The sequence below is a fragment of the Parasteatoda tepidariorum genome, chromosome 10, assembly GCF_982258835.1.
Source record: "Parasteatoda tepidariorum strain Cologne lab strain chromosome 10, Ptep-v5.0, whole genome shotgun sequence".
Classification (NCBI taxonomy): Eukaryota; Metazoa; Arthropoda; class Arachnida; order Araneae; family Theridiidae; genus Parasteatoda; species Parasteatoda tepidariorum.
In genome coordinates, this window is record NC_141764.1 from 95,447,638 (window position 1) to 95,475,570 (window position 27,933).

Below are 27,933 nucleotides of genomic sequence, written 5' to 3' on the forward strand. Positions count from 1 at the left end.
AAAAACTCAGTCTTTTCATGATTATGTAATTCACAGCGCATCCTGCGTCGCACTCCGAGTTGAACATATTACGCTGTACTGTAACTTTTGCATTTTTACGAAAATCAATTCAATATTTTGATACAATTATCCTAAGAGGATAACCTAGCAAAAGATGCACAAAAAAAATTCTTTCATTTTTTGAAAATTTTACTATATTGTTTCCCCTTAGGTGAATAATATTACTTGAAAACGAGCAAAATAGAAGAAAGTTTTATTCATATCAATACAGAAAAGTGAATATATTTTTACAATACTTTCATAAAGCAACCATCAGCCAGGTTATCTACTTTCTTGGATAAGCAAAATAAGATACTTCGTTTAGTTTAATAAATGCTCCTTTTATTGTCCATGTATCTACCATCCCCCCCTCTTTATTTCCCCATCTTGACAGTTTACTATTAAAATCAACAGTCAGTGTCATCAATGGCATCAAAATCTCACCTTTTCATTGTTATTTTAACGTTAAACATTTAGATTCGCCTATAAAGATAAACATTCCATAACGGCCCACCCATCTGACATAGTTATAATGAAATTTAACTACAAATGTATCGTAAAATTATAATTTTATAACCCTCTTTGAACAGCCAACCCAATTTTATGGGTTTACGTCTACTAATGTTCAACTCCGTAGCCTTGTAATTTTGAACCCGATCCAGAAGACAAGGGAACTTCTGGATCGAGCATTGGGAGAAATTTCCCTTCGTGGAGGACTTTTTGAAGGAGTTAACCCACATTTGCGTTACACGGAGAGGAAGACCACGAGAACCTTCCACAGTTAGCCTGACGGCAAGGGGACTCTAACCCATGATCTATCTACCACTGAGGATATTTCACGTCAGCACTGTGGTCATTGCAAGCCGGATGCGAAATGGGATTCGAATCCGGTTCACCTCATTGAAGGGCGAAGGCTCTGAGTCATAGCGGCTCTGCAAAATAATAAGTGTAAAAGTCCGCTGATGCTCAATGAAAATTATCTAATTGGATTTTGTAGCGTGATTGGCAGGGTGTTGGACCCACGTCTGCGAGAACGGGAGTTCTAATCCAGCCGGCCGGCGACTCTCCGGGTAATAATTGGTGACTGGTGCTCCTTAAATCTGTCGGGTCACAAAGTTCTCCCTGTTCCCATAACAAACAATACCTCCTAGGTAACTGAATTGGAAATTGATTGTCCTTTGGTTCAGGTCAAAATTACGATCTGTGGACGAATGAATGGATGTATGAAAGGATCTTCCCTATAAACGGGTGTGACGTATGAATGTGGCGGAAGTCGAATTCTTGGCCATAGATGGAGCCACTGGAAAGCAAAAAATCACTCCCCCTCTGCCTTAATGGCCGACGACAACAACAACAATTAGTATACTGCTATTTATCATACACCATATTTATCATACAACGGTATCTTTTCATATATTTTTTAAACCATAAAATTTTAATCATATGAATAGTTTTCTACGAAATCTCCTGAAACTTATGCTAACATGTAATTATCAAGTCGGAAGTACATTTGTAACACTCAGTAGTAAAAATTCTTTTTTTGCTATATATATTTTTAAAAATTTATCTTCTTTTTAAACCATTTTAACACCTTTGGAAATGAAATATAAAATTTTTAGTTTAGAATTTTTAATTTTGTGATATTATGTTTGAGATACTGTAACATAATATTAACAAATTGAAATTTAAAAAAGTTATTTTTCTAAGTCTGTAATGGGTTAGAGGGATAAAAATTTAGTTATGTTTTAAAAAAAGCATGCATAACTTTGTTGTAAACTATTATTATAATTATATTATTTAAATTATATGCTATATATTTTTTAAAATTTGCTTGTTCTACTGAATTTATAAGTTAAGTTTGTTAGTTATTTTTTGAAAAAAGCATACATAACTTTGTTGCAAACTATTATAATTATATATTATATATTTTTTGGAATTTCTTTGCTCTACTACGTTTGTAAAAGTTTAATTTAAGAAATATATCGCACACAGAGGGCAAACTATTACTTTTTAAATAACTTATGGCTAATATTGCTGCGTATTTAGCAAAAACGCTAAAAAAAACACAATTATTCTTTTTAATTTTGTAGTATAATGAAATAGGAATTTTGATTAATAATTGTGGGTTTTAAACACTTACGTCGAAAACATTTTGAAAACAAACACAACAAAAATTGATTTCATTAAGAATATAAAAGAGCTATGAAGAAAAGTAATGTTGATAAAGTTTTTCTTTTATCTACTTAAACACTGCTTCGTGTACTACATTTAAGAAATCATTTATAATTAGCAGAATTGATGATACTTTTATAAAAATAAGTTTCGCTGCTTTGCAAAACTTATAAGTACATTGTAATTTGTAAAAAATGGTGTAAAAAGAAATGATTGAATAACAATACAGTTTCAGTTATTTTTATTTCAACTATTTTGATAATTCATATAACTTGAAAATAAATCGTTTGTGATCAAATTTTTAATATTTAATAACATTCAAAATAAAGCTAGTTACATAATCAGTGCAAAATACTTTTTCTAAGCTGGAAGATGTCTTATAATTCAGAAATGTAAGTAACTAAATATGTAATTATAAATAAACATTAAGTTATTTTTAACATTTAGGACAGTTTTTGCCTCTTTTTTAAAAATGAATTTGGTAGTATTATTGTCAGCCCACTGTTGAAAAATTTACAAAAAGCTACTTAATTCATGTAAAAAAATTTGCATATTTTTTTTTCGTTCAAAACTAGTTTTAAGTAAGGATATTAAGGTTTTGTAAAAATTAAAATCGTTAAACATTGCAATAGCATTGTTTTTTTAATAAGGTTAGGGACGACATAACCTCATTACATTTCTTATCGAAGTAAAAGTGATAAGAAATGCATGTTAAAAAGTAAAGCTCACTGATTATACTAATCACCACAGCAGGAAAATATCTTTTTATCGATATATTTTTCATTTTTTTAAGAAAAATATTTATCAATTTTTATCTATGTTCAACCTAAAAAATAGAATTGTGTGTGAATCAAAAGTGAAAAGTGAAAAGAAAATAATTATTAGAATTAAATTTAACACAAAGAAGCTGATTTAAGAGTATATATCAATAAATACGAAAAAAGACTGTAATTTCCATCATGTAGTATTTGGAATTATTCTTAAAATTGATTGATAATATATACACCAAATGATTTTGCTAACCTGCTTCAATATCACCTAATGATAAAAAATAATATTTTTTATTTATGGCATTTAAAAAACACCACTTTAATTTTGTCAACTTATCCCGAATACTGTAAAATATTATGAATAATTACGGTATAAAGAACCGGCACTTTGGGTGCATAATTCGTAAAATCCATTTTACCGTAAAACAGTATACCGTAGTTTTTGCCGCAAAATTTATTTAAATGATTGACTGAGTGATTTTACGAAAATTATTACTGTAAAAATTACGGTATATCAGATATTTGTGTTTCATAACAAGTTCCGATATAAATGGATTTTACGGTAAATAGGGTGGTCACCCTGAGTATTGGTAATTTTTACCGTTATTTGATCTGGAATATTTAAAGTGTATGCTGGGTAAATTAGAGATAACACAAAGATTTAATAGAATTGCTAGAAAAAGCACGTTATTAACCCAAATCTTTTATATCAAACTTAAGATTATAAAATGAGGGCACAGATTTTATTACAAATTTTTTTCCCGAGATTTTATTATTTCGCGTTAAATAATAATTATCTAAAAACGAGGTTGGTTATGCATCAAAGTGGATAAAGTGGTAAAGGAATATTAAAGATCAAGGTAAAACAGGGAGAAAAATTTCTGATAAAATTACCGATCATGACAGTTTTAATGAAAAAAAAAAATCCTGATATTATTCCACCTGGTGCTTAAACCACTCATTTAGTGATTTTTCGGTTCATATGGTAAGTGTTCACTGGAAATTCTGGTTTCTAAAATTATAGTTCTTATTGCCTCATATATAAACTAAACTCAGTGGCGCGACAGTCCATAGTGGGCCAAGGCCTACTGTGCCCATCTCAGTTTTCTTGATCTTGGGCTCTGGGGTGTAGGAGCAGATGGTCCGGGCAGGTGGTCAGCCGAACGCGAAACCCCAGTGTTTAGTTTCGAAGCATGCTTGGTATTCATTTATCGACCCACAGAAGGGATGAAAGGCTGGCCTCATGTATAGTAAAAGATACAAAAGTGAAAAATAAATTTAACAGAATAAATGGTTATGTTTTTCTCTAATGTATTATGATAAAACTACAAAACTTTAAAAATTTATAATATTTTTTCACGTACTATAAAACCGCATTTTATTGTTTATTTTACCGAAGTCATTACCAAAGTGCTTCGATAAAATTTTTTGATCTTTTTGGTGCTCCCATACAGCCTGAAACACTGTAAATTTCACGATATTCTGGTAGTTTTTTTACTATATTTTTATTCTTTTTATTCTATATTCTAATAAACCTTCAAGTTAAAGCAAATTAAAGCTTGGTAATTTATTAGAGTATCATGCGTTGCGTAAATTTATTACTAACACATGAATATCGGAAAATATTTCATATATTTTTTGGTCAAAATAATTATTTATTTTTATTGTTTTATTACGAAAATCCGAGAAAAAAATATAAATACTTTTAGGAGATTCTTTTTATTTTTCAGTTTTTCTACCCCTATCATTTAAAAACATATTCGACAGCCTATCGAAACTCTTTTTAAGTCATTAACATGATTTTTAAAGCTTAATATCTTAATATTATACGCACAAAACGCCATAATATTTAACTCTAAAGAAAATTAAATTACAAAATTCTTGAAGTATTTTTCGAAAACGTTTGCATTTGAATAATATCTGTGCTCATATTAAACTCTTACAAAAAATTCAGAACCCTAAGTTTTAATTTAGATTAGGTCAAAAAAGTTATTCATAGTTTTTTTCTCCGCGAGATCAAAATCTCCTGAGCCCCTTAAAACCGTGGTAAAGCACATTATATCACGCGCTGAAAAAGAATCATATGTTAAATGTGATAAGCTTATGTCATTTGTTTTTCAATTTTACCCAATTTTACGTTACTTCTCATTTTATTATCACTGCAAACCTAGTCACGCATTGGAGTTATATTTTAAAATAGAAGTCATGATTGATAATTGTATTGATATCTAAAAATTATATCAACTGATTTAGATAAAACAAGAGAAAGTTTTACGGTTTTACTGAAATTTAACCCTGATAAAACAGGTATAAATATCAGGAATTAAATCCAAGTAGCATCCACAAGCAAAAGGTTCTGTTCAAATAAAGCATTAGCGTAAGCATTACTTTTTATTATTTTCATTTTTATAATACTTTTGTTGTTCTTTTCATTTTAAAACAACCAACTTATAACATTCAGGGTTTAGATTTTAATATTATATTTGTCACCATCGAAAAAATTATTCAAAAATATTTATCAATCATCTAACTATCTAAGCTCCACTTAAAAAAATAAAATATAAATTTAATTTTCCAAAATTTATTATGTTGATTCTTTTGAATATGTTTTTTAGATCTATAATCGAGCAAGTTTCAATCATTGGATAATAAAAATAATCATCATTATAATAACATTGGCTAATAAAGTTTTAAGTTTGAGGACAAAAGTTAAAAATTCATGTAATAAACTTATAGTGAAATTATAACTTAGATTATATGTAATAAGTTTTTAACATTTTTGGTAAGCAAAATTGTTTATGTACTAAATTTTTAAGCTGAATATTAATTGTGAGATTTGTAACGAATATAAAATAAGGCTGACAATAATAAATCTAAATTGTTATAGTCTAATTGCTATTTTAGAATATATTTACTAAAGCAGTTTTTTAGCCTCTATTTAAAAACTTGGTTCTGAAAATGATTTGTATCTAATTTCGTTCAATAGAAATAAGATGCTCTTAAATAATAAAGTCTAATATAAGAAAAATAAGAATTAATTATTCAACAATGCCTATTAAAGTAGCATTTGAAAAAGTGTTGCAATATATCATGCAACTTAAAAAATTAATTCATCCGAATGGTTAATATTTATTTACAAAGTAATTTATTTTAAGTTAATAAACTTGCTTGCTTAATTATTTGATATTTAAACGTATTTAATATTGTAAATTAACTAAAATAATAACTAGTCTATGATTGTATGGGAAAATAATTTTTTACTGAAGCTTTTATAAAAATGCAATCAATGAATATAATAAATAATGGATTTAGGGACTTAATTGGCTTACATTTCACATTTGAATGAAAAAATATTAATTAATTTATTTTTCTCGTACGATAAAATCTAATGTATGCTCACTAAAGTATTTCAAATATTTAATCAGTTACTTAAAGTTCTACCTTTTTTATTTAATGATAATAAAATAATATAAATCATATTGAATAAGTATTATTGTTTTAAATGCACATTTTGAGCTTAAGTGAATGCTAAATTATCTATTATTATTTTTCAGTACTATTTTGGATTACGATGAAATACTTGGCAATTTTTGCTTTTATTGCTGTTGCTACAGCACTAAAATTTCCCTACAATCCTCAATTGAATGAACACTGGGAAAATTTCAAGGTAAGCTACAATTGCATTTAACTAACGTCAATAGAGGTAAATAAAGAATAATAATGTGTTAAAATTATTTGTGTTTTGATTATTTATTCTAAATTCTATAATGCAATAATGCAAAAGTAATATCAATGAGGATTGTATAATCCAATGGTCATTCGTAAAAGAAGATTTTTCAGTTATAATAAATATGTTTAATAGGCTTTTTAAATGCTTACAATGAAAATGTTTCGAAAGAAATATAATTTGGTCAGTCACTTTAAGGTTTAGGAGTTTGATAAGGAAGTTAAAAATAATTATTTGATATTTATATAGTGTGCAGAAAAAAAATACGTCAGAATTTATATGTTTAATTAAATTATAACTTTAACAGCAACTAAGAATTTTTGTTGATATTAAATATTGTTCTATTAACACAAAACCAATTTTTTTTATTAATATTTTTAGTAAACAGTATTATATGTTGCCCTAAAAATTTGGATTAAAATTGTATAAATAATATATTAATAAATTTAATTAATAAATGTTAACAATATTCACTTAATTTTAAATACTATATCTAATCCATTAATCCGTTCTGATTAGTCTAGACTGTTTAACATTTAAACATATTTTGCACATTTAATTAATTCTATTTAACTTATTATTCTATTGTATTATTTATTATTCTATTATAGTAACTTATTATTCTGTTATAATATTTACTTATTATTCTATTTAATTTATATAAAATTTTTTTAAAGATTTATTAGGAAGATTTATGATTTATTTATATATATTTCAAGACTAACTAAAATTTAATTTTTCGTTAAAAGTTTGTTTATTGCATATGATGAAGTCGGGAGATGAAATCATAAGTTTAGTACATACATGGCTCATGTGTACAATTAGTCATTAAAAATTAGAAAATTGTATAAATAATATATTAATAAATTTAATTAATAAATGTTAACAATATTCACTTAATTATAAATACTATATCTAATCCATTAATCCGTTCTGATTAGTCTCGACTGTTTAACATTTAAACATATTTTGCACATTTAATTAATTCTATTTAACTTATTATTCTATTGTATTATTTATTATTCTATTATAGTAACTTATTATTCTGTTTAATTTATATAAAATTTTTTTAAAGATTTATTAGGAAGATTTATGATTTATTTATATATATTTCAAGATTAACTAAAATTTAATTTTTCGTTAAAAGTTTGTTCATTGCATATGATGAAGTCGGGAGATGAAATCTTTAGTACATACATGGCTCATGTGTACAATTAGTCATTAAAAATTAGAAAATTCAAAAAGCAATAATATTGCTTAATATAATAAAATATGGTTTTAAGTTATACATTAATTTGTTAAAAAATTGTAATCCTTAGCAAAATTTAATTTTGAGGCTGTTAAAATGTGACATATTTCTATAGAGAATCTATGGAAAAAACTATGGTAGCAGAGAAGAGTTTTCAAGACGTCTTGTTTGGGAAAGAGCTGTCACAGATATCATAAAACACAACCTTCAAGCTGATTTGGGTATTCATTCTTACAGAAAAGGCATTAATGAATACGCAGATATGGTAAGTTTTCATAGAATTATTAAAATATATGTTTTATATGTAGCTACATGGTTTGACATACTTAACATACACTTCGTCATATATGCTAAGTTATAGACATGTAATTAATTTATTATTAAAAAAAAAGATAATTCTACAAGTGATTGAGTCAGCTTGTTCTAATAGAAACACGTGATACTTTCCTCTTTAAAAACTGTTCGTAAAAGTAATTAATTATTGAATGTAAATATTATACAAGTTAAACATTTTCAGTATATTTTTTAATGAAAACATTGTACAAATAGAATGCTTTCAACTTATTATTTATACACATTATACTGGTTAAACACTTTCTATTTATTCAGTTTACACATTACGCAAATTAAGCGCTTTCATTTTATTATTTAATTTACGCATTACACAAATCAAACATTTACAACTTTTTATTTATAAACATTATTCAAATTTACCGTTTTAAACTTAGTAAGTTTATACTTCACGCAAATATAAATGTCCTCAATTCATTATTTAATTTCTACATTACACAAAGTGAACATTTTGATCTTAATTTTAGTATCCTTAAATTTCTTATTTCAGAGTCACGAAGAATTTGTAAGGCACTTTAACGGATTTAAAAGCAGCGGTCTCCGAAGTGGAGAAGGAAGTGCCTGGGTAGAACCCTCTAACGTTCACATTCCCGACACTGTCGATTGGAGGAAACAAGGACTGGTCACCCCAATCAAAAACCAGGTATAAAATTATATCTTTTCTAAAATTTTTTTCCAGCTGTTTCGTTTTGCCTAATTTTAATTAAAACAAAATGTTGCATTTTTGTAACAAAACTTGCAGTTTCTTGGAACTTATAAAATTAAGTTTTGAAATTAACTTTATCATTATTTACTAAATGGAAAGTGGTAGCTGAAACAAGAAACTATCATCATATTTAACGCAAGAATTACTAATTTAGAGATTTTTATTTAATTAGCAACAATGTGGTTCTTGCTGGGCTTTCTCTACCACCGGATCTCTTGAAGGGCAGCACAAAAAGAAGACCGGAAATTTGGTTTCCCTCAGCGAACAGAATCTCGTAGATTGCTCTCAACCGGAAGGTAAGTGAATTAAAATTTGTAAAATTTTTTTTATTTGTTTAAATATAATACAAAGTATACCATAAATTTGGTAATTTTTTTAATTAATAAATATATACGTAGTTAATATAACATGGCTATAAATTCATTTTGATCAGAAGATTTAAATTAATGGTTTGCCATATTTTTTTTAAGGTAACATGGGCTGTGAAGGAGGTCTTATGGATTCAGCTTTCCAATACATCAAACAGAACAAAGGAATTGACACTGAAGCATCCTACCCATACACAGCTGAGGTAAAACTTCTCTTCAATTTGTAAGAAAAAAGCACCTAAATGGTATTAGTTTGAAGTTGTTGAAACGATAGTCAATGTGCAATGTCATAAGCAAAAAAAAAGAAGTAAAAAAAGATTAAGCACTAATTGTAAATGTTTATATTTGCTAGTGCCCACTATTTAACTTAACGAATTACGATAAAAAGTATCAGCACTCAGGGTGCCGGTATTTTTTTACCGTAAAATCCCCTTTTGCACATGTTATGGAACAAAAAATTTTATATATCTTAATTTTTACGGTAATTCATGGAATTACTCTAGCTAAAAACTTACTACGATAAAAATTATGATATATTTTACGGTAAAAATGGATTTTACGTTTTTACGCCATTTAAAACAAGGTAGTATCTGTTCTAAAAAATATCACAGGTTCATAGGAGTTACATTTTCTTTGTGAGTTAATTTCATAGCTTGTTTTCTCTTTATATTTCATTTATTGTAGAAAGAATGAAGTGTGTGATTTGAATGTAGACGTTTTGAATTCGATTTAAAGTGGATTTTTACAATATCCTAAACAAAATTCATAATTTTATAAAATAAATTAATTTGCAATTCGAAAATATTTTAGTAAACATAATTTAAGAAATATATTTTTTATAAATTCATATTTTATTATTTTATTTCTTCGTGGACAAAACGCTGTATTGTCTTTCAAATTTTTGGACTTTTTCTAATTAAAGTAATATTTAGAGAAGTTCTTTTTTGAAATTTTCGGTTGGTGCAAAGACAGCTATTATAAATTTTTAAAATAATGTTAAAAAATGTGATTTAGGCATTTATAAACTTATTTATTTTAGGATGGTCCAAAATGTCTTTTCACGAAAGCCAATGTTGGAGCAACTGTTACTGGATATGTTGATATTCCTACCGGAGATGAGAACGCTCTTAAAACAGCTGTTGCCACCGTAGGACCTGTTTCTGTCGCCATTGATGCAAGCAACTTTAGCTTCCAGCTCTATCAGTACGTATAGAATAAATGTTATTATTTTAAATCAATTTTTGTTTTTCATATTACTCTATTGAAAAAAAGAACAAGGAAAAGGTTAAAATTGTCACCTTGAATCTTTTTAGATTTTATACGAAAAATAATTTAAGTACTAAAAAAATAATTTATTTAATTTTTATGCCTGATTGTTTTCTTTTCGTTGATAGAATTAATTGTCTTCTTTGCATAATTTTCAAATCTTTGCAAACAGTCAATATCAAGTAGTTCAAAATATTTATTCACTTGTAATATGAGCAAATTAGTTTTCAGAGAAAGTTTAAAAATATTCATAATTTCACTTAGAAATTACTTTCCTTAAAAAAATTAATATTATGACTTACAAAAAAGCGTTTTTATAAAAGTCTTTAGTCTAAACTTGCATATTTTTTTCAAAAATTGTACTTGGGAAATATTAGTTTTTCAAGTGAAATTTTATATTGTAGAGTAAATAAAAGTAAATTTTTAAAATACAATTATACTATATGTTTTGGATTATTTTTAAGCGAATAAAATGTAAAAAGAAATTAATTGATAAATTTAGGCCTGTAATAGAGTGTATGAAAATATGGAATTGCAATTTGAGACACATACTACATTTTTTAATTTAAAATTAGTCATTGCTTTGATACCAAAAAGCATAATATTTTTATTTCTAAGTGATCTATGCGTCGTACAAAATCTTAACTATGGGGTCACACAATAAATATAAACTACATTAAAATCGTATAAGTAGAACAGTTAATTCTAGATATTAATTGGATTTATGTTTAAGTTTGTATCATTGTTAGTTTACTGCTAATTTTTGCAATTTTATAAATAATTTCAGAAATTGCATTGTTAAATAGTTAAATAATTTAGTGATTAATTTTAATTTGTGTTCCAGAGATGGAATTTACGATGAATCCAGCTGCAGTACTTCTCAATTGGATCACGGTGTTTTGGCTATTGGTTACGGAACTGAAGATGGCCAAGACTATTGGCTGGTGAAGAACAGGTAATAAAAGTTTCAAAACTTCTTTTAAATATAAGAATAAAATTCATAAATAAGCTCGAAACTGATTTATCGATTACTTTAAAATAAATAGTAAAATAAGTAATTAGTAAGCAATTAATATTGGTATGAAGGAGTTTTGCTTATAAGAAGGAAATTTAACTAACAACGTATGAACGATAAACGTATAGTTCAGAGGTGTTCATGTAATGTTAAAATATTAAAAATGAGATAAATCCAAATTATTTCCTATTTTTATATATTATACATAATTAAACAAGAAAATATTAAATTATAGTAAATCTCTTTTCGAAATTTCAGATAATTTTTGAAATAGTTTATTCAACATAAATCCATTAGTGTTTTTATGAATTAGAAAGTTTGATGGGTTTATAAACAATTCAGTTTACTTATGTGTACACAAAGAAAAAATTCTGGAAAAATTACAATTAATTATTATTATTAATTGTATTTTAAAAATTAGTAATTACATTTCTGGTACGCAAAAATATCATTTCGGTAATAAAAACCAAAGTATTTAAGCCATTCATTCGATAATTTTTCCGTTCGTGTAGTATCGATTTACAGGAAATTTTGATTTACTTATAGTTCTTATTACCACACATTTAGTAAAAAGATACAAATTGAAAAGTAAATTTAGTAAAATAACTGTTTTTTATACCGTTCTCTAAGGTATCATGATAAAACTACCAAATTTTATCACATTTTATTATACATTATAAAATCAAACTTTATGGTTAATTCGTCCTAAATCATTACCAAGCGCTTCCGTGAAAATTTTAGAGAATTCTGGTGCCCGCATAGAGCCAGAAATACGGTAAATTTTAATTCTGGTAATTTTGACCATACTTTTTTTCTCAGTGTATAAATTTTCATATAAGTTTCTTTATAAATAAATACATTATTCAAAGATATAGCATAATTTACTTACCTATTGATATGATTTTCATTTTCTTAAAAAAAATTGCAATTAATGCAATGTTTTGAAGGCATATCTGATATAAACTAAAGTGTTAATTAAAAATTTAAACTTCTTATTTTGCTTAGGTTTTATTTTGTGCAAAATATATCAAGTTTTATTCTTTGCTTTCGTATCATGAAAAAATATATATCAAATTCTAACTCTGTAACTATTTTTCATGGATATTCCTTTTTCATGTTTCGATTTAATATATATTTCAATTAATATATATTTAATAATATTTTCTTTTTCATATTTCAGTTGGGGAACTACTTGGGGTATCCAAGGGTACATCAAAATGTCCAGAAACAAAGGCAACCAATGTGGAATTGCAACACAAGCCAGCTACCCACTCGTTTAAACTGTGATAAACTTTACATGACTGTACACGGAATTGTTTGTTTGTATTGTACGTGAACTAATTAGAAATTAATTTTTGCATGTACAAAAAAAAGGATGACAGATTGATTTGATGAAGAAAAAGGTGGAAAAAAGATCTTATAAATGTTAAAATAATATTGTGTATGTTTTAAAATAAAATATTTTATGTTCTTAAATGAATTTTGTTTTCTAAAGAATTAATACACACTGAATTTTTTTTAAAAAAACTGTTTGTTATTTATTTCGGGATTAAAAATAGGTTGAAAAGTCTTTTAAGTCACGGGTGATCTGGACTTAAAATGTCCGCTAAAATCTGTGTTAAAATCTGGACTTAAATGACTGCTATTAGATTATTTCAAACTTTTTCCCAGTGCCTCATTATCGGGTTTACAAAGAATTTTTTTAAGACTACTGGAGAATTTCTGACAGACAACCGCTAGAGTTTCGCAGTCGTTTTCTTTAAACAGATTGCTTTTTTATAATTAATAATTATGCCATTGAAACGTACCAATTTTGTTGTTGAATTCCAACTCCTAGTTCCACAGATTTAATTTCCGATTCGACTGGTATAAAATTTAAACTTCAAGGCTTTAATCTTTCACCATTGAAACTTCATTGATAAATTTGTTTTTGAAGTTCCTTTTTAAATTTTAATTATTATGAAAACTCTTGAAATATTTTTCTCTAAGGAGAATAGAATAATGTGAAAATTTAGCATTGAATGCTTATTTAAATTTTCATTACCGTTATTCTGTATATTTTGTTGCAAATATCCTATAAAATTTATAAAGAAAGTAAATATAACTTGCTAAAAAGTAAATATAACTTATTTACTATTTAAATAAACATCGTCTTAATAAATGTTGCAAATGTTGTTAAGTTATGAACTTTAACTATGAATAGTAAATAAAATTAAGAATATTAAAATAAAAGAAAATAATATCAGGAAAGAATGCTGAATAAATATTACAGGAAAATATCTTCAAATGAAGGATAATTTTGTAGTGAACGAGTAACAGTTTTTTTCATAATTTTATAGTGAATCATATTTGGCATATAATTAAGAAATTTGATTTAAATATCTTAAAAATTTAAAAAGTTTCAAGCAATTTTTGAACTTTTCAAACGAAAGCTCAAAGCATTCAGGGGTGTTCAACAAATTTTATTTTGTATCATAAGATGAAATTTAATAACAGATGACAATACTTTACAATAATCGCCTGAAACTGAACTACTTGGTATAGAAGATATGCAAATGTTATGGAGATAGTATGGAGAAAGAAAAGATACAAAAGAGAACATACTTTTATGGGAGGTGATCCTCCAGAATTCGGGTCTCATTTTTAATAAATCTTGTTTCATAGTGCAAGATGAAGTTTGTGGATATCCCCTTATCGCTCTGAGCTTTCTCTTAAAATGTACAAAAACTAATTAGAAAATTGCTCGAATCTTTTTAAATTTTTAAGATATTCAAATAAAGCTATAATGATTAGTGGCCAAATATGATTCCCTACTAAATTTTAAAAAAACGTCATTAAATTTTTCCAGCTTAAATACTCTTATCTTGTGTAGTTTTTAAGGGAATTTTTTAAAATTTCAACTCAACATTTTTGTAATTAAATTTAAATTTTATTTAATTCTATTGAATATTTATGAAGATATAGCAAAGAAACTTAAGACAAAAAAAGTAATTTTCTGAAAAATCTCTATATTCTTATTAAATTCATATTTACTAATTCTATATTCTTATATTCTTATTAATTAAAGATAACAACTAAAGTAATCGATACAAGTTAAAAGTGTTTTGCTTGAATTTCTAGGATAGGGTGTTCAAAAATGCTTGTCTTCTTTCGTAGTTTATTGTAGGTCTTCAAAACCTCAGAAAGCTTCAAATATTATTGCAAAGTATGAAAAATCACGTGAAATAAACACCTCTAAAGTTACAAAATAGGTTTTATAGTATTTCTTGAAAAATTAAAAAAATTGTGAAAAACTGAAAATGTATCTTCCATTATTGTAGGGTAGTTTATAAAGAATTAGTTTTGTTCAGTTTTTGTGTTCCTATTTAAAGTATCATTAAAAATATTATGTTCCAAAAAAGCTTGCTAAATTATTTTACGACATTAAATATTTTTATTTCTTTATTAGCTGTTAGTATATAGAAAGTTACATGTTTAATTGAGAAGTAAAATAATAAGTAGATTTTCTATAGTCTTTGAAATTTTTCAGAAAAAGTAGATAAATAAAAATTTATTTTAATTTTACCACGCTCCAACAAAACAGTCAAGTAGCCATAAAAAAGGTATTCCAACTGCTAACTGTGAGAAAAACCGTTTATTAAGTCCTTTTATCTAATAGGGTTAGAATATCAGAATTTTACCACACCAACTAGGCCCATCTATTGAATTTACTTAATTCCTTTCATCTGGGTAATATTATAGCCACGAGGATTAATTGGCCAATCTCATGACAGACTAGCTTTGAAGCCAAAATATTTCTTCCATTTCCTTTCATTCCCCGTTTTGTGACCCTGGGATATTAGAATACGATACTCTTATTCACGTCTAGGTGACAAAACCATAAAGCTGCATAATAACCTTAATGTCCTCTAACTATAACGCCCTGTTAAATTTCTTTTTTACGGTTTTAAAACTATGTTAGTTGTAACTAGTTAGGAAGCCGCAACTGTATAGTTTTGCATTTATGTTTTTTTTAAAACTAAACTAGTTATAAACGGTTTTAAAACCGTAAAGGTAAGAAATCTTCCACGCCATAATTTACCGTAAACATTAAGGTTAAGTAGATGGACAGAGTGTTTCCTGTTATTTTACCGAATTTTAAGAAGGAAAATTTTAACCGTGTAAAGCTCAGTTGTTATTCTAAAATACCTATACTTTAATATTGAATACATTTATAAGTTTAGTAGAACAAAGAATGTTTAACAAAAAATAGTTTCATAACAGTTTTTAATTATATTTAATGAGTCTATAACAGGGTTTCCGCTACGGTAGCTTTTTTCGCAAAATGCGAAAAGACCCCTCAAAAATGCTAAAATTCAACAAAGCATTTTCGCATTTTTGCTAAAGGATTTTACTAAATTCCATTAAAAAAAAAGTTTCCGCGAAAAACAATGACGCTAACATCCATGAAAAAACTTGATCAAACAAGAAGGAGAAAAAATCTAAATATCTTTCGCAAGAAGAACCATGACCATACCTGCCAACTTTTGATCCCTTCCATTATGATTTTTCCCAGTGGTAGTAAAATGGAAATCAAATTTCAATTATAAGCAAAAAAATGCGGTGCATGTGAAAAATCTTTATCTGACAACCATGATCGTAACACATATTAATGTATATGCTTAATTTTTTTAAAAATAGTGGTGATCAAAATCATTTAAAAGATAAGTTTATAAAAGAAAAATAGTATATATTTACTACCACTTTAAATATAAAAATAAAATTTTACGCCAAATGCGTAAAAGTTAGCAGGTATGCATGACGCTAGCGTTATGACTGGTGTTGGAGCGGTGGTTGCTGCTCTGTTCAAAAACCAAAATCCGCATTTAATTTCAGTACATTGTGTGGCACATAGGCTAGCATTAGCCGTGAGCCAAGCAGCGTCTGAGAATGCTTACCTGGTAAAGTTTCAGGACATAATAAAAAGAATTCACTCTTATTTTGAATGCTCCCCTGCAAATACCAGGCGAATGAAGAATGATTGAAGAATTTCCTTGAACCAAAATCAAGGAAATTCATAAAGTTATCAACAACTCGGTGGTTGTCTTTGGGGAATTCAGTTACAGCTCTGGATTGCAACTGGCAAGCTCTTGTTAGTGTTTTAATGGAAGACAAACGTCCTGTTGCTCAAGGGTTGTTAAAAAATATAACTACTTTTTTGTTTTTAGCAACCACTGCCATCATGAATGATATCATGTTCAACATTAATAAATTAAGCCTCATATTTCAAAAATCTAATTTAAATTTTGAATATGTTCAATCAAGTGTGAAGGCTTGTATTTCAAGTTTAGAAGAAATAAAAAATGGCACCGGCACTCATTATATGAGTTTTTTAGATGATGTGCCTAAGAAGGAAAGTGAAAAATTTGAGTTTCAGGGCCATATAATTTTAGATGGACTGAAACAGAGGGAAAGATTCCGCAATTTGATGCACAATTTTTTAAACTGTATCATTGAAAATATTACTGATAGATTGGGAGATTTGGATAAAATCGAAATGTTCAATATATTTATACCTAGCAGGATGCCCCATAGTTCGGAAGAATTACAGCATTATGGTGTAAAGGAAATCCGTTGCATTTTCAATTTGTTTTCGGAATCTCCCAGAAAAGAGTTTCAGTTTACAGAAACTGAATTACTTTGTGAATGGGGATTATTTAAACACATCTTAATGCAACGATGTAAAAACATGTCATTTAATGAATTACTTTTATTTTTATATACCAATGATGTGTCTGAACAGTACCCATTAATAACTTCTGTTACAGAGTATTGTGCAACAATACCAATGCGCACTGTTGACTGTGAAAGGGGCTTTAGCTGCCTTAATTTGATTAAAACTAATATTCGAAACAGGTTGTTAATCAACCATGTAAACAATTTGTTAATGATTAATATTGAGGGCCCTGAAAGTGCATTTAACTTTCAAGAAGCATTTGTAAAATGGGCAAACATGAAAGAAAGGAAGATTGTTAATTATAAACCAAAATGTTTTGATAAATAATAAATGTGTTTTTTTTTGTTATAGGTATTCTTTTTGATATTCTTGTACATTAAGCTATTCTTTGTCAGATAACTTACAGTACTTGTTTGATATAAAGTAATTTTATAAGCCTAATGGCATTTTAGCATTTTGCTAAAACTTTTTTTCAGATTTTAGCTTTTTTGCTAATGAATTTTTAGACTCAGCTTAAACCCTGGTCTATAAGCTACTAAACTTATAACTGACTTTTACAATGAAGCAATACGAAACTTATAAAATTGAAGAATTGTTAAGGAAAGTTAAGAGACGTGGTGCAACAATAAATATTATCCATTTTTTTCTTCATCTTATTATCAATAGCAGAAAATGTTCACTTAATACAAATAAACTGTTTAACTAAATTCATGATTAATGAAACTGGTGATAACACTATCAGTTTTTTAGAAACTAAATTTAGCGAGAAGGAGAATTAAAAATCAGTATCTTTAAGGGTAAAGTTACTTCTGATGTAACATATTTTGTGAGTAATATTTTTTTAAATTTCATAACAATATTATCAATTTAGTGTATAAAGATTATTCATATATGTTTGAAACTGTGTTATTATTTTAAAATGTTCAGTTTTAACTCCCAAAAATCATTTTAAAATGCTAAGCAAAAATAATTTTTATAATTTTCTTCGGTTGTTCAAATTTGTTCGTTTCTTCGTATGTCTTAGAATTTATTCACTGATTCCTTACCATACGACTTTGCTTGAAAAACAAGAGCAAGAAATATTAAAATGTATAAAATCTATCATAAAAGGCTTCCCTAATGCGCAAACAAAATTAGAAATTAAATATGATTAAAGTATGATTCATACGCTTTAAAGTGTTATTTATTTGATGCAGATATGTGTTATGCTTCGTTCTGTGCTGAAATCATTAAAAGGTTAAAAGAAATTATGAGGCTCATAACACATCCTGTGAGGTAAAACAAACTAAAAAATTTGGGATCAAATTACTGTAAAAAATCCATTTTTAATGAAACATGTTATAGAACAAAAAGTCTGATATACTGCAATTGTAGCAGTAATAATTACCTTAAAATCAATACCTCACTCTAATTAAATAAATATTACTGTAAAATTGAATCATATATTTATTTTTATTATTTTTCGTACGAAAATCCGAAAAACAATATAAATACTTTTAAGAAATATTTTTATTTTTCAGTTTTTTTGCCTCTTTGGTTTAAAAACATATTTGACTGCCTATCGAAACTCTTTTTAAGTCATTAACATGATTTTTAAAATTGCACACAAAAAGCCATAGTATTTAGCTCTAAAGAAAATAAAATTATAAATTTTTTTTGAAGTATTTTTCAAAAAGTTTGCATTTGAATAATATAACTTTATAAAAAGCTCATATTAACTCTTATAAAAAGTTCAGAACCCTAAGTATTATTTTAGATCAAGTCAAAAAAGTTATGCTTATTTTCTTTCTTGATGATATCAAAATCTTCTGAACCCATTAAAACCATGGTATAGCACATTATATCACGCGCTTAAAGCGAATCATATGTTAAATGTGATAAGCTTATGCATTTGTTTTTCAATTTTACCCAATTTTACGTTACTTCTCATTTTATTATCACTACACATCTAGTCACGTATTAGAGTAATATTTTTAAATAGAATTCACGATTGATAAATGCATTGATATCTGAAAATTATATCAACTGATTTAGATAAAACAAGAGAAAGTCTTACTGTTTTACTTAAATTTATCCCTGATAAAACAGGTATAAATATCAGGAATTAAATTCAAGTAGCATCCACAAGCAAAAGGTTCTGTTCAAATAAAGTATTAGCGTAAGAATTACTTTTTATTATTCATTTTTATAATACTTTTGTTGTTCTTTTCATTTTAAAACAATCGACTTAAAACATTCAATTGATTTCAATATTATATTTGTTGGTATCGAAAAATGTATTCAAAAATATTAATCAATCATCTAACTATCTAAGCTACGATAAAATATAAATTTAATTTTCCAAAATGAATTATTTTTATTTTGATTCTTTAAAATATGTTTTTTAGATCCATAACAGAACAAGTTTCAATAATTGGCTAATAAAACTAATTATCATTATAATAACATAGGCTAATAAAGTTTTAAGTATGAGGAATAAATTTTAAAATTCATGTAATAAACTTAACGTGAAACTATAACTTAGATTATATGTAATAATTTTCTAAAATTTTTGGTTTACCGAAATTGTTTATGTAATAAATTTTTAAGTTGAATATTAATTGTGAGATTTGTAAAGAATATAAAATAAGGCTAATAATAGTGAAACTAATTTGTTATAGTCTAATTGCTATTTTAGAATATATTTACTAAAGCAATTTTTTAGCCTCTATTTGAAAACTTGGTTCTGAAAATGATTTGTATCTAATTTCGTTCAGTAGATATGCGATGCTCTTAAATAATAAAAATAAAAACTAATATAAGAAAATGAGAATTATTTATTCTACAATGCCTATTAAATTAGCATTTGAAAAAGTGTTGCATTATATCTAATTTCGTTTAGTAGACATGAGATGCTCTTAAATAATAAAAATAAAAACTGATATAAGAAAATATGAATTAATTATTCAACAATGCCAATTGAAGTGACATTTAAAAAAGTGTTGCAATATACCATGGTACTTAAATAATTAACTCATCCGACTGGTTAGTATTTATTTACAAAGTAATATATTTTAAACTAATAAACTTGCTAGTTTAATTATTTAATACTTAAACGTATTTAATCTTGTAAATTAACTAAAAAAATAAATAGTCTATGATTGTATGAGAAAATAATTTTTACTGAAGCTTTTATAAAAATTTAATCAATGAATATAATAAATAGGGATTTAATTTGCTTATATTTCACATTTAAATGAAAAAATATTAATTAATTTATTTTTCTCGTAAGATAAAATATAATGTATGCTGACTAAAGTATTTCAAATATTTAATTAGTTACTTAAAGGTTTACCTTTTTTATTTATTGTTAATAAAATAATATAAATCGCATTAAATAAATATTATTGTTTTAAATGTACATTTTGAGCTTAAGTGAATGTTAAATTATTTATTATGATTTTTCAGTATTATTTTGGATTACGATGAAATACTTGGCAATTTTTGCTTTTATTGCTGTTGCTACAGCACTAAAATTTCCTTACAATCCTCAATTGAATGAACATTGGGAAAATTTCAAGGTAAGCTACAATTTCATTTAACTAACGTCAATAGAGGTAAATAAAGAATAATAATGTGTTAAAATTATTCGTGTTTTGATTAGTTATTCTAAATTCTATAATGTAACAATGCAAAAGTAATATCAATGAGTATTGTATAATTCAATGGTCATTCGTAAAAACCAAAAAATGTTAGTTATAATAAACATGCTTAAAAGGCTGTTTAAATGCTTACAATGAGAATGTTTCAAAATAAATATAATTTGGTCAGTCACTTTAAGGTATAGGAGTTTGATAAGGAAGTTCAAAAATAATTATTTGATATTTATATAGTGTGTAGTAAAAGTATTATATGTTACTCGAAAAATTTGGATTAAAAGTTTAAAAATTGTTTTTTAAAATTATATAAATAATATATTAATAAATTTAATTAATAAATGTTAACAATATTCACTTAATTTTAAATACTATATCTAATCCATTAATCCGTTCTGATTTGTCTCGACTGTTTAACATTTAAATTTTTTTTGCACATTTAATTAATTCTGTTTAACTTATTATTCGATTATATTATTTATTATTTCATTATAGTAACTTATTACTTTATTATAATATTAACTTATTATTCTATTTTATTTATGTTAAATTTTTTAAAGGCTTATGAGGTATTTATATCTATTTTAGGACTAACTAAAATTTAATTTTCCTTTAAAAGGTTTTTTATTGCATATGATGAAGTCGGGAGATGAAATCATAAGTTTAGCACATCCATAGCTCATGTGTGCAATTAGTCATTGAAAACTAGAAAATTATGAAAAAAATAATATAGCTTAATATAAAAAAATATGGTTTTAAGTTATACTTTATTTTTTTTTAAAAAAAATTAATCCTTAGCAGAGTTTACTTTTGAAGTTGTTAAAATGTGACGTATTTCTATAGAGAATCTATGGAAAAAATTATGGTAGCAGGGAAGAGTTTTCAAGACGCCTTATTTGGGAAGGAGCTGTCACGGATATCATAAAACACAACCTTCAAGCTGATTTGGGTATTCATTCTTACAGAAAAGGCATTAATGAATACGCAGACATGGTAAGTTTTCATAGAATTATTAAAAGATATGTTTTATATATAATTACAAGGTTTGACATACTTAACATCTTCATCATATATTTTAAGTTATGGACAATATTTAATTTAATATTAAAAAAAAGATAATTTTAAAAGTGATTTAGTCAGGTAGTTCTAATAGAAACACGTGGTACTTTCTTTTTTAAAAACTGTTCGTAAAACTAATTAAACGAAAGTGGAATAATTTATAATCATGTATTTTGCCCAATAAGAATGAGCACTAGTTTATCTTCATTTTAATATAAAAATAAAACTATTTAATTACAATACTATTCAAGTTACTTTAGGAACTCAAACTGATTTAAGATTTTAAATTTAAGCGAAAGCTATTTTGATTAAAAGTTAATTAAAAACTAGAATTTTTCCAAACAGTTATAATAAATTTTAATCAATATTTACAAAATTTTTATTTTATGTGAAAAAATGCTACATTGTTTGATAATTTCAATAAAATTAAAACTACATTTCAAGCATAAACTTGTAATAGCTATCTAATATTAACCCTGTAATGAGTACTACGTTTTTAAAACATTCCCAATAATCAAATATTTAGTAATATCACATAAGAAAATATATTAAAAACGTAAAATTTGGTTCAAAGAAAAACTTTAACATCACACAAATCAAACACTTACTACTTATTATTTCTTTACATTATATAAATTAAAATTTTTGAACTCATTGAATTTAAATAATATACAAATTAAGCGTTTTCAACTTATTATTGAATGTAAATATTACACAAATAAAACGTTTTTAACTTAATATTTTTACAGAGTTTGCAAGCGTTTTCAACTTATCATTTATACGCATTTTACAAATTGAATATTTTTAAGCTTTCTAAATTTAAATATTATACAAATTTAATATTATTCAAATTAACTTTCAGTATAAATTTTTAATGAACACATTGCACAAATAACTAAACCTTTCAACTTATAATTCATACACATTATACTAGTTAAACACTTTCTACTTATTCAGTTTACACATTACACAAATTGAACGTTTTTAACTTATTATTTAATTTACGCATTACACAAATCAAACATTTACAACTTTTTATTTATAAACATTATACAAGTTAAGCGTTTTAAACGTATTAAGTTTAAACTTTACGCAAATTAAACGTCCCAAATTTATTATTTAATGTATACATTACACAAAGTAAACGTTTTGATCTTAATTTTGGTATCCTTAAATTTCTTATTTCAGAGTCACGAAGAATTTGTAAAGCACTTTAACGGATTTAAAAGCAGCGGTGTCCGAAGCGGTGACGGAAGTGCCTGGGTAGAACCCTCTAACGTTCAAATTCCCGACACTGTCGATTGGAGGAAACAAGGACTGGTCACCCCAATCAAAAACCAGGTATAAAATTACATCTTTTCTCAAATTTTTTTCCAGCTCTTTCATTTTGCTTTGTTTCAATATAAACAAAATGTTGCATTCTTGCAACAAAACTTACAGTTTCTTGGAACATAAAAAATTAAGTTTTGAAATTACCTTTATCATAATTTACTAAATGGAAAGTGATAACTGAAACAAGAAACTATCATGATATTTAACACAAGAATTACTAATTTAGAGATTTTTATTTAATAGCAACAATGTGGCTCTTGCTGGGCTTTCTCCACCACCGGTTCTCTTGAAGGGCAGCACAAAAAGAAGACCGGAAATTTGGTTTCCCTCAGCGAACAGAACCTTGTAGATTGCTCTCAACCGGAAGGTAAGTGAATTAAAATTTGTAAAATTTTTTTTTATTTATTTAAATATAAAGTATATAATACAAATTATACAATAAATTTGGTAATTTTTCTAAATTAATAAATATATACGTAGTTAATATAACATGGCTATAAATGCATTTTGATCAGAAGATAGAAATTCATGGTTTGCTATATTTTCTTTAAGGTAACATGGGCTGTGAAGGAGGTCTTATGGATTCAGCTTTCCAATACATCAAACAGAACAAAGGAATTGACACTGAAGCATCTTACCCATACACAGCTGAGGTAAAACTTCTTTTCAATTTGTAAAAAAAAAAGCACCTAAAAAATATTATTTTGAAGCTATGGAAACGATATTTCATGGTTAATGTCATAAGTAAAAAAAAAAAAAAGTAGAAAAGAACAGAAAAAAAAACAAGAGAAAAGAAGCACTAATTGTAAATGCTTATATTTGCTAGTGCCTACTATTTAACTTTAAGAATTACGTAAAAAGTATCGGCATTCAGGTTTCCAGGATTTTTTCACCATAAAATCCCCTTATACGCATGTTACGGAGCAAGAAATTATATATATATATTAATTTTTACAGAAATTCATTGAATTGCTCTAACTAAATACATACTATGATGAAAATTATGATATATTTTACGGTCAAAATGGATTTTACGCTTTTACGCTATCTAAAACAAGGTAGGATCTGTTCTAAAAAGTATCATAGGTTCATAAGCATCATAGGTTCATAAGTATCATAGTTCTAAAAGTATCATAGTTCATGGGAGACATTTTCTTTATGAATTAATTCCATATATTTTTTTCTCTTTATATTTCATTTATTGTAGAAAGAATAAATTGTGCTATTGGAATGTAGACGTTTCGAATATCAAGCTTGACGTAAAGTAGATTTTCACAATATCCTAAATAAAATTCATATTTTTTCATAAATAAATTAATTTGTAAATCGAAAAAAAAGTTTCGAGTAGGTTTAATTTTTCATAAATAAATTAATTTGCTTTTCAAAAATATTTTAGTAAATATAATTTTAAAAATATACCTTTTATAAATTCATGACTTATTATTTTACTTTTTCGTGGACGAAACGTTGTATTGGACTTTTTATAATTAAAGTAATATTTAGACAAGTTTTTTTTGAAATTTTCGGTTGGTGCAAGGACAGCTATTATAAATTTTTAAAATAATGTTAAAAAATGTGATTTAGGCATTTATAAACTTATTTATTTTAGGATGGTCCAAAATGTCTTTTCACGAAAGCCAATGTTGGAGCAACTGTTACTGGATATGTTGATATTCCTACCGGAGATGAGAACGCTCTTAAAACAGCTGTTGCCACCGTAGGACCTGTTTCTGTAGCCATTGATGCAAGCAACTTTAGCTTCCAGCTCTATCAGTACGTATAGAATAAATGTTATTATTTTAAAATAATTTTTGTTTTTCAAATTACTCTATTGAACAAAAGAGTAAGGAATAGTTTAAAATTGCCGACTTGAATCTTTCTAGATTTTAAACGAAAAATAATTTAAGTACTAAAAAAATAATTTATTTAATTTTTATATCTGTTTATTTATTTTTTCGTCGAAGGAATTTATTGTCTTTTTTACGTAATATTAAAATCTTTGCAAACAGTCAATATCAAATAGTTCAAAATATTTATTCACTTGTAATATGAGCAAATTAGTTTTCAGAGAAAGTTTAAAAATATTCATAATTTCACTTGAAAAGAAATAACTTTCCTGAGAATAAATAAATATTATGACTTACAAAAAAGCGTTTTTAAATAAATCTTTAGTCTAAACTTGCATTTTTTTTTTAAAAATCGCATTTGGGAATTATTAGTTTTTCAAGTGAAATTTTGTATTGCAGTGCAAATAAAAGTAAGTTTTTAAAATACAACTATACTATATGTTTTGGATTATTTTTAAGCGAATAAAATGTAATAAAAAATTAATTAATAAATTTAGGCATATGGTATAGTGAAAATTTTTTTTTTAATTCTCTCAATGGAAAAAAAGATTAAAACTCATGGTTAAAATACAGAATTGCAATTTGAGACACATACTACATTTTTCACTTTAAAATTAGTCATTGCTTTGATACAAAAAAGCATAATATTTTTATTTCTAAATGATCTACGCGTCGTACAAAATCTTAACCATGGGCTCACACAATAAATATAAATTGCATTTAAATTGTATAAATAGAACAGTTAATTCTTGATACTGATTGGATTTATGTTTAAGTTTGTATCATTGTTAGGTAACTGTTAATTTTTGCAATTTTAGAAATAATTTCAGAAATTGCATTGTTTAATAGTTAAATAATTTAGTGATTAACTTTAATTTATGTTCCAGAGATGGAATTTACGATGAATCCAGCTGCAGTACTTCTCAATTGGATCACGGTGTTTTGGCTATTGGTTACGGAACTGAAGATGGCCAAGACTATTGGCTGGTGAAGAACAGGTAATAAAAGTTTCAAAACTTCTTTTAAATATAAGAATAAAAATTATAAATAAGCTCGAAACTTATTTATCTATTACTTAAAAAGGAATAGTAAAATAAGTAATTAGTAAACAATTGATATTGGTATGATGGACTTTTGATTATAAGACGGAAATTTAACTAACAACGTATGAACAATAAACTTATAGTACAGAAGTGTTCATGTAAATTTAAAATATTAAAAATGAAATAAATCCAAATTATTTCCTATTTTTGTATATTATATCTAATTAAAGCAATTAAATTTGTAAGCAAATAATATTGGTATGACTACTTTTGATTATAAGAAGGAAATTTAACTAACAACATATGAACAATAAACGTATAGTACAAAGGTGTTCATGTAATGTTAAAATATTAAAAATGAAAAGTATCCAAATTATTTCCTATTTTTTATATATTATACATAATTAAACAAGAACATATTAAATTATAGTGAATCTCTTTCCTTAATTTTATTTGATTTCTGAAATAGTGCATTCAACATAAATCCATTAGTATTTTTATTAATTAGAAAGTTAGATGGGCTTATAAACAATCCAGTTTCTGGTACAAAAAAACCATCATTTCGGTAATAAAAACCAAAGTACACGGTATTTAAACCATTCCTTAGATAATTTTCCCGTTCATTAGATAATTTTTCCGTTCATATAGTTTCGGTATACTGGAAATTTTGATTTACATAGTTATAGTTTTTATTACCACACACTTAGTAAAAAGATGCAAATTGAAAAGTAAATTTAGCCAAATAAATGGTTTTTATGTCGTGCTTTAAGGTATCATGAAAAAATTACCAAATTTTACCACATTTAATTATATATTATAAAATCAAATTTTATTGTTAATTCTACCTAAATCATTACCAAGCTCTTCCGTGAAAATTGCAGAGCAGTCTGGTGCCCCCATAGAGCCAGAAATACTGTAAATTTTATTATTTTCTGGTAATTTTGACCATACTTTTTTTCTCAGTGTATAAATTTTCATATAAGTTTCTTTATAAATAAATACATTATTCAAAGATATAGTATAATTTACTTACTTATTGAGATTATATTTATTTAAAAAAAGTTACAATTAAACCGATGCAATATTTTAAAGGCATCTCTGACATAAACTAAAGTGTTAATTAAATATTTTAAATTTCTTATTTTGCTTATGTTTTATTTTGTGCAAAACATACCAAGTTTTATTTTTTGATTTCATATCATAAAAATATTTATCAAATTCTAACTCTGTAACTATTTTTCATATATATTTCTTTTTTATGTTTCAATTTAATATATATTTCAATTAATATAATAATTCAATTTAATAATATTTTCTTTCTCATATTTCAGTTGGGGAACTACTTGGGGTATCCAAGGGTACATCAAAATGTCCAGAAACAAAGGCAACCAATGTGGAATTGCAACACAAGCCAGCTACCCACTCGTTTAAACTGTGATAAACTTTACATAACTGTACACGGAATCGTTTGTTTGTATTGTACGTGAACTAATTAGAAATTAATTTTTGCATGTACAAAAAAAAGGATGACAGATTGATTTGATGAAGAAAAAGGTGGAAAAAAGATCTTATAAATGTTAAAATAATATTGTGTATGTTTTAAAATAAAATATTTTATGTTCTTAAATGAATTTTGAT

The 27,933-nt window shown here is 25.9% G+C and overlaps 2 protein-coding genes across 3 annotated transcripts; both read left to right on the forward strand.

Moving 5' to 3' along the window:
* The first annotated feature begins 5,026 nt into the window (after positions 1-5,026).
* LOC122269753 (cathepsin L-like peptidase) lies at positions 5,027-13,139 on the forward strand. Its single transcript, XM_043044350.3, has 9 exons — positions 5,027-5,358; positions 6,536-6,648; positions 8,073-8,222; positions 8,799-8,951; positions 9,187-9,310; positions 9,485-9,585; positions 10,422-10,585; positions 11,493-11,603; positions 12,844-13,139. The coding sequence occupies exons 2-9, from the start codon at positions 6,553-6,555 to the stop codon at positions 12,941-12,943; spliced, it is 999 nt and encodes a 332-aa protein (XP_042900284.2). The 5' UTR covers positions 5,027-5,358; positions 6,536-6,552; the 3' UTR covers positions 12,944-13,139.
* Positions 5,340-27,922, forward strand: LOC147803093 (cathepsin L-like peptidase). 2 transcript variants are annotated; one of them, XM_087153405.1, is made up of 9 exons: positions 5,340-5,358; positions 20,827-20,939; positions 21,858-22,007; positions 23,262-23,414; positions 23,649-23,772; positions 23,958-24,058; positions 25,015-25,178; positions 26,140-26,250; positions 27,627-27,922. In XM_087153405.1, exons 2-9 carry the CDS (start codon positions 20,844-20,846, stop codon positions 27,724-27,726), a joined length of 999 nt encoding a protein of 332 aa, XP_087009531.1. In that variant the 5' UTR covers positions 5,340-5,358; positions 20,827-20,843; the 3' UTR covers positions 27,727-27,922. The 2 variants fall into 2 exon arrangements, with proteins under 2 accessions (XP_087009531.1, XP_087009530.1); XM_087153404.1 differs by lacking the exon at positions 5,340-5,358 and adding an exon at positions 19,416-19,537.
* The last annotated feature ends 11 nt before the right edge of the window (positions 27,923-27,933 follow it).

Excerpts from the sequence above, each read along its gene's own strand:
- LOC147803093 (XM_087153405.1), top strand. The coding sequence starts at position 20,844 with ATGAAATACTTGGCAATTTTTGCTTTTATTGCTGTTGCTACAGCACTA. Across the intron at positions 20,940-21,857 it reads AACATTGGGAAAATTTCAAG|AGAATCTATGGAAAAAATTA; the intron begins GTAAGCTACAAT and ends GTATTTCTATAG. Across the intron at positions 25,179-26,139 it reads TTTAGCTTCCAGCTCTATCA|AGATGGAATTTACGATGAAT; the intron begins GTACGTATAGAA and ends TTTATGTTCCAG.
- LOC122269753 (XM_043044350.3), top strand. The coding sequence starts at position 6,553 with ATGAAATACTTGGCAATTTTTGCTTTTATTGCTGTTGCTACAGCACTA. Across the intron at positions 8,952-9,186 it reads TCACCCCAATCAAAAACCAG|CAACAATGTGGTTCTTGCTG; the intron begins GTATAAAATTAT and ends TTATTTAATTAG. Across the intron at positions 9,311-9,484 it reads AGATTGCTCTCAACCGGAAG|GTAACATGGGCTGTGAAGGA; the intron begins GTAAGTGAATTA and ends ATTTTTTTTAAG.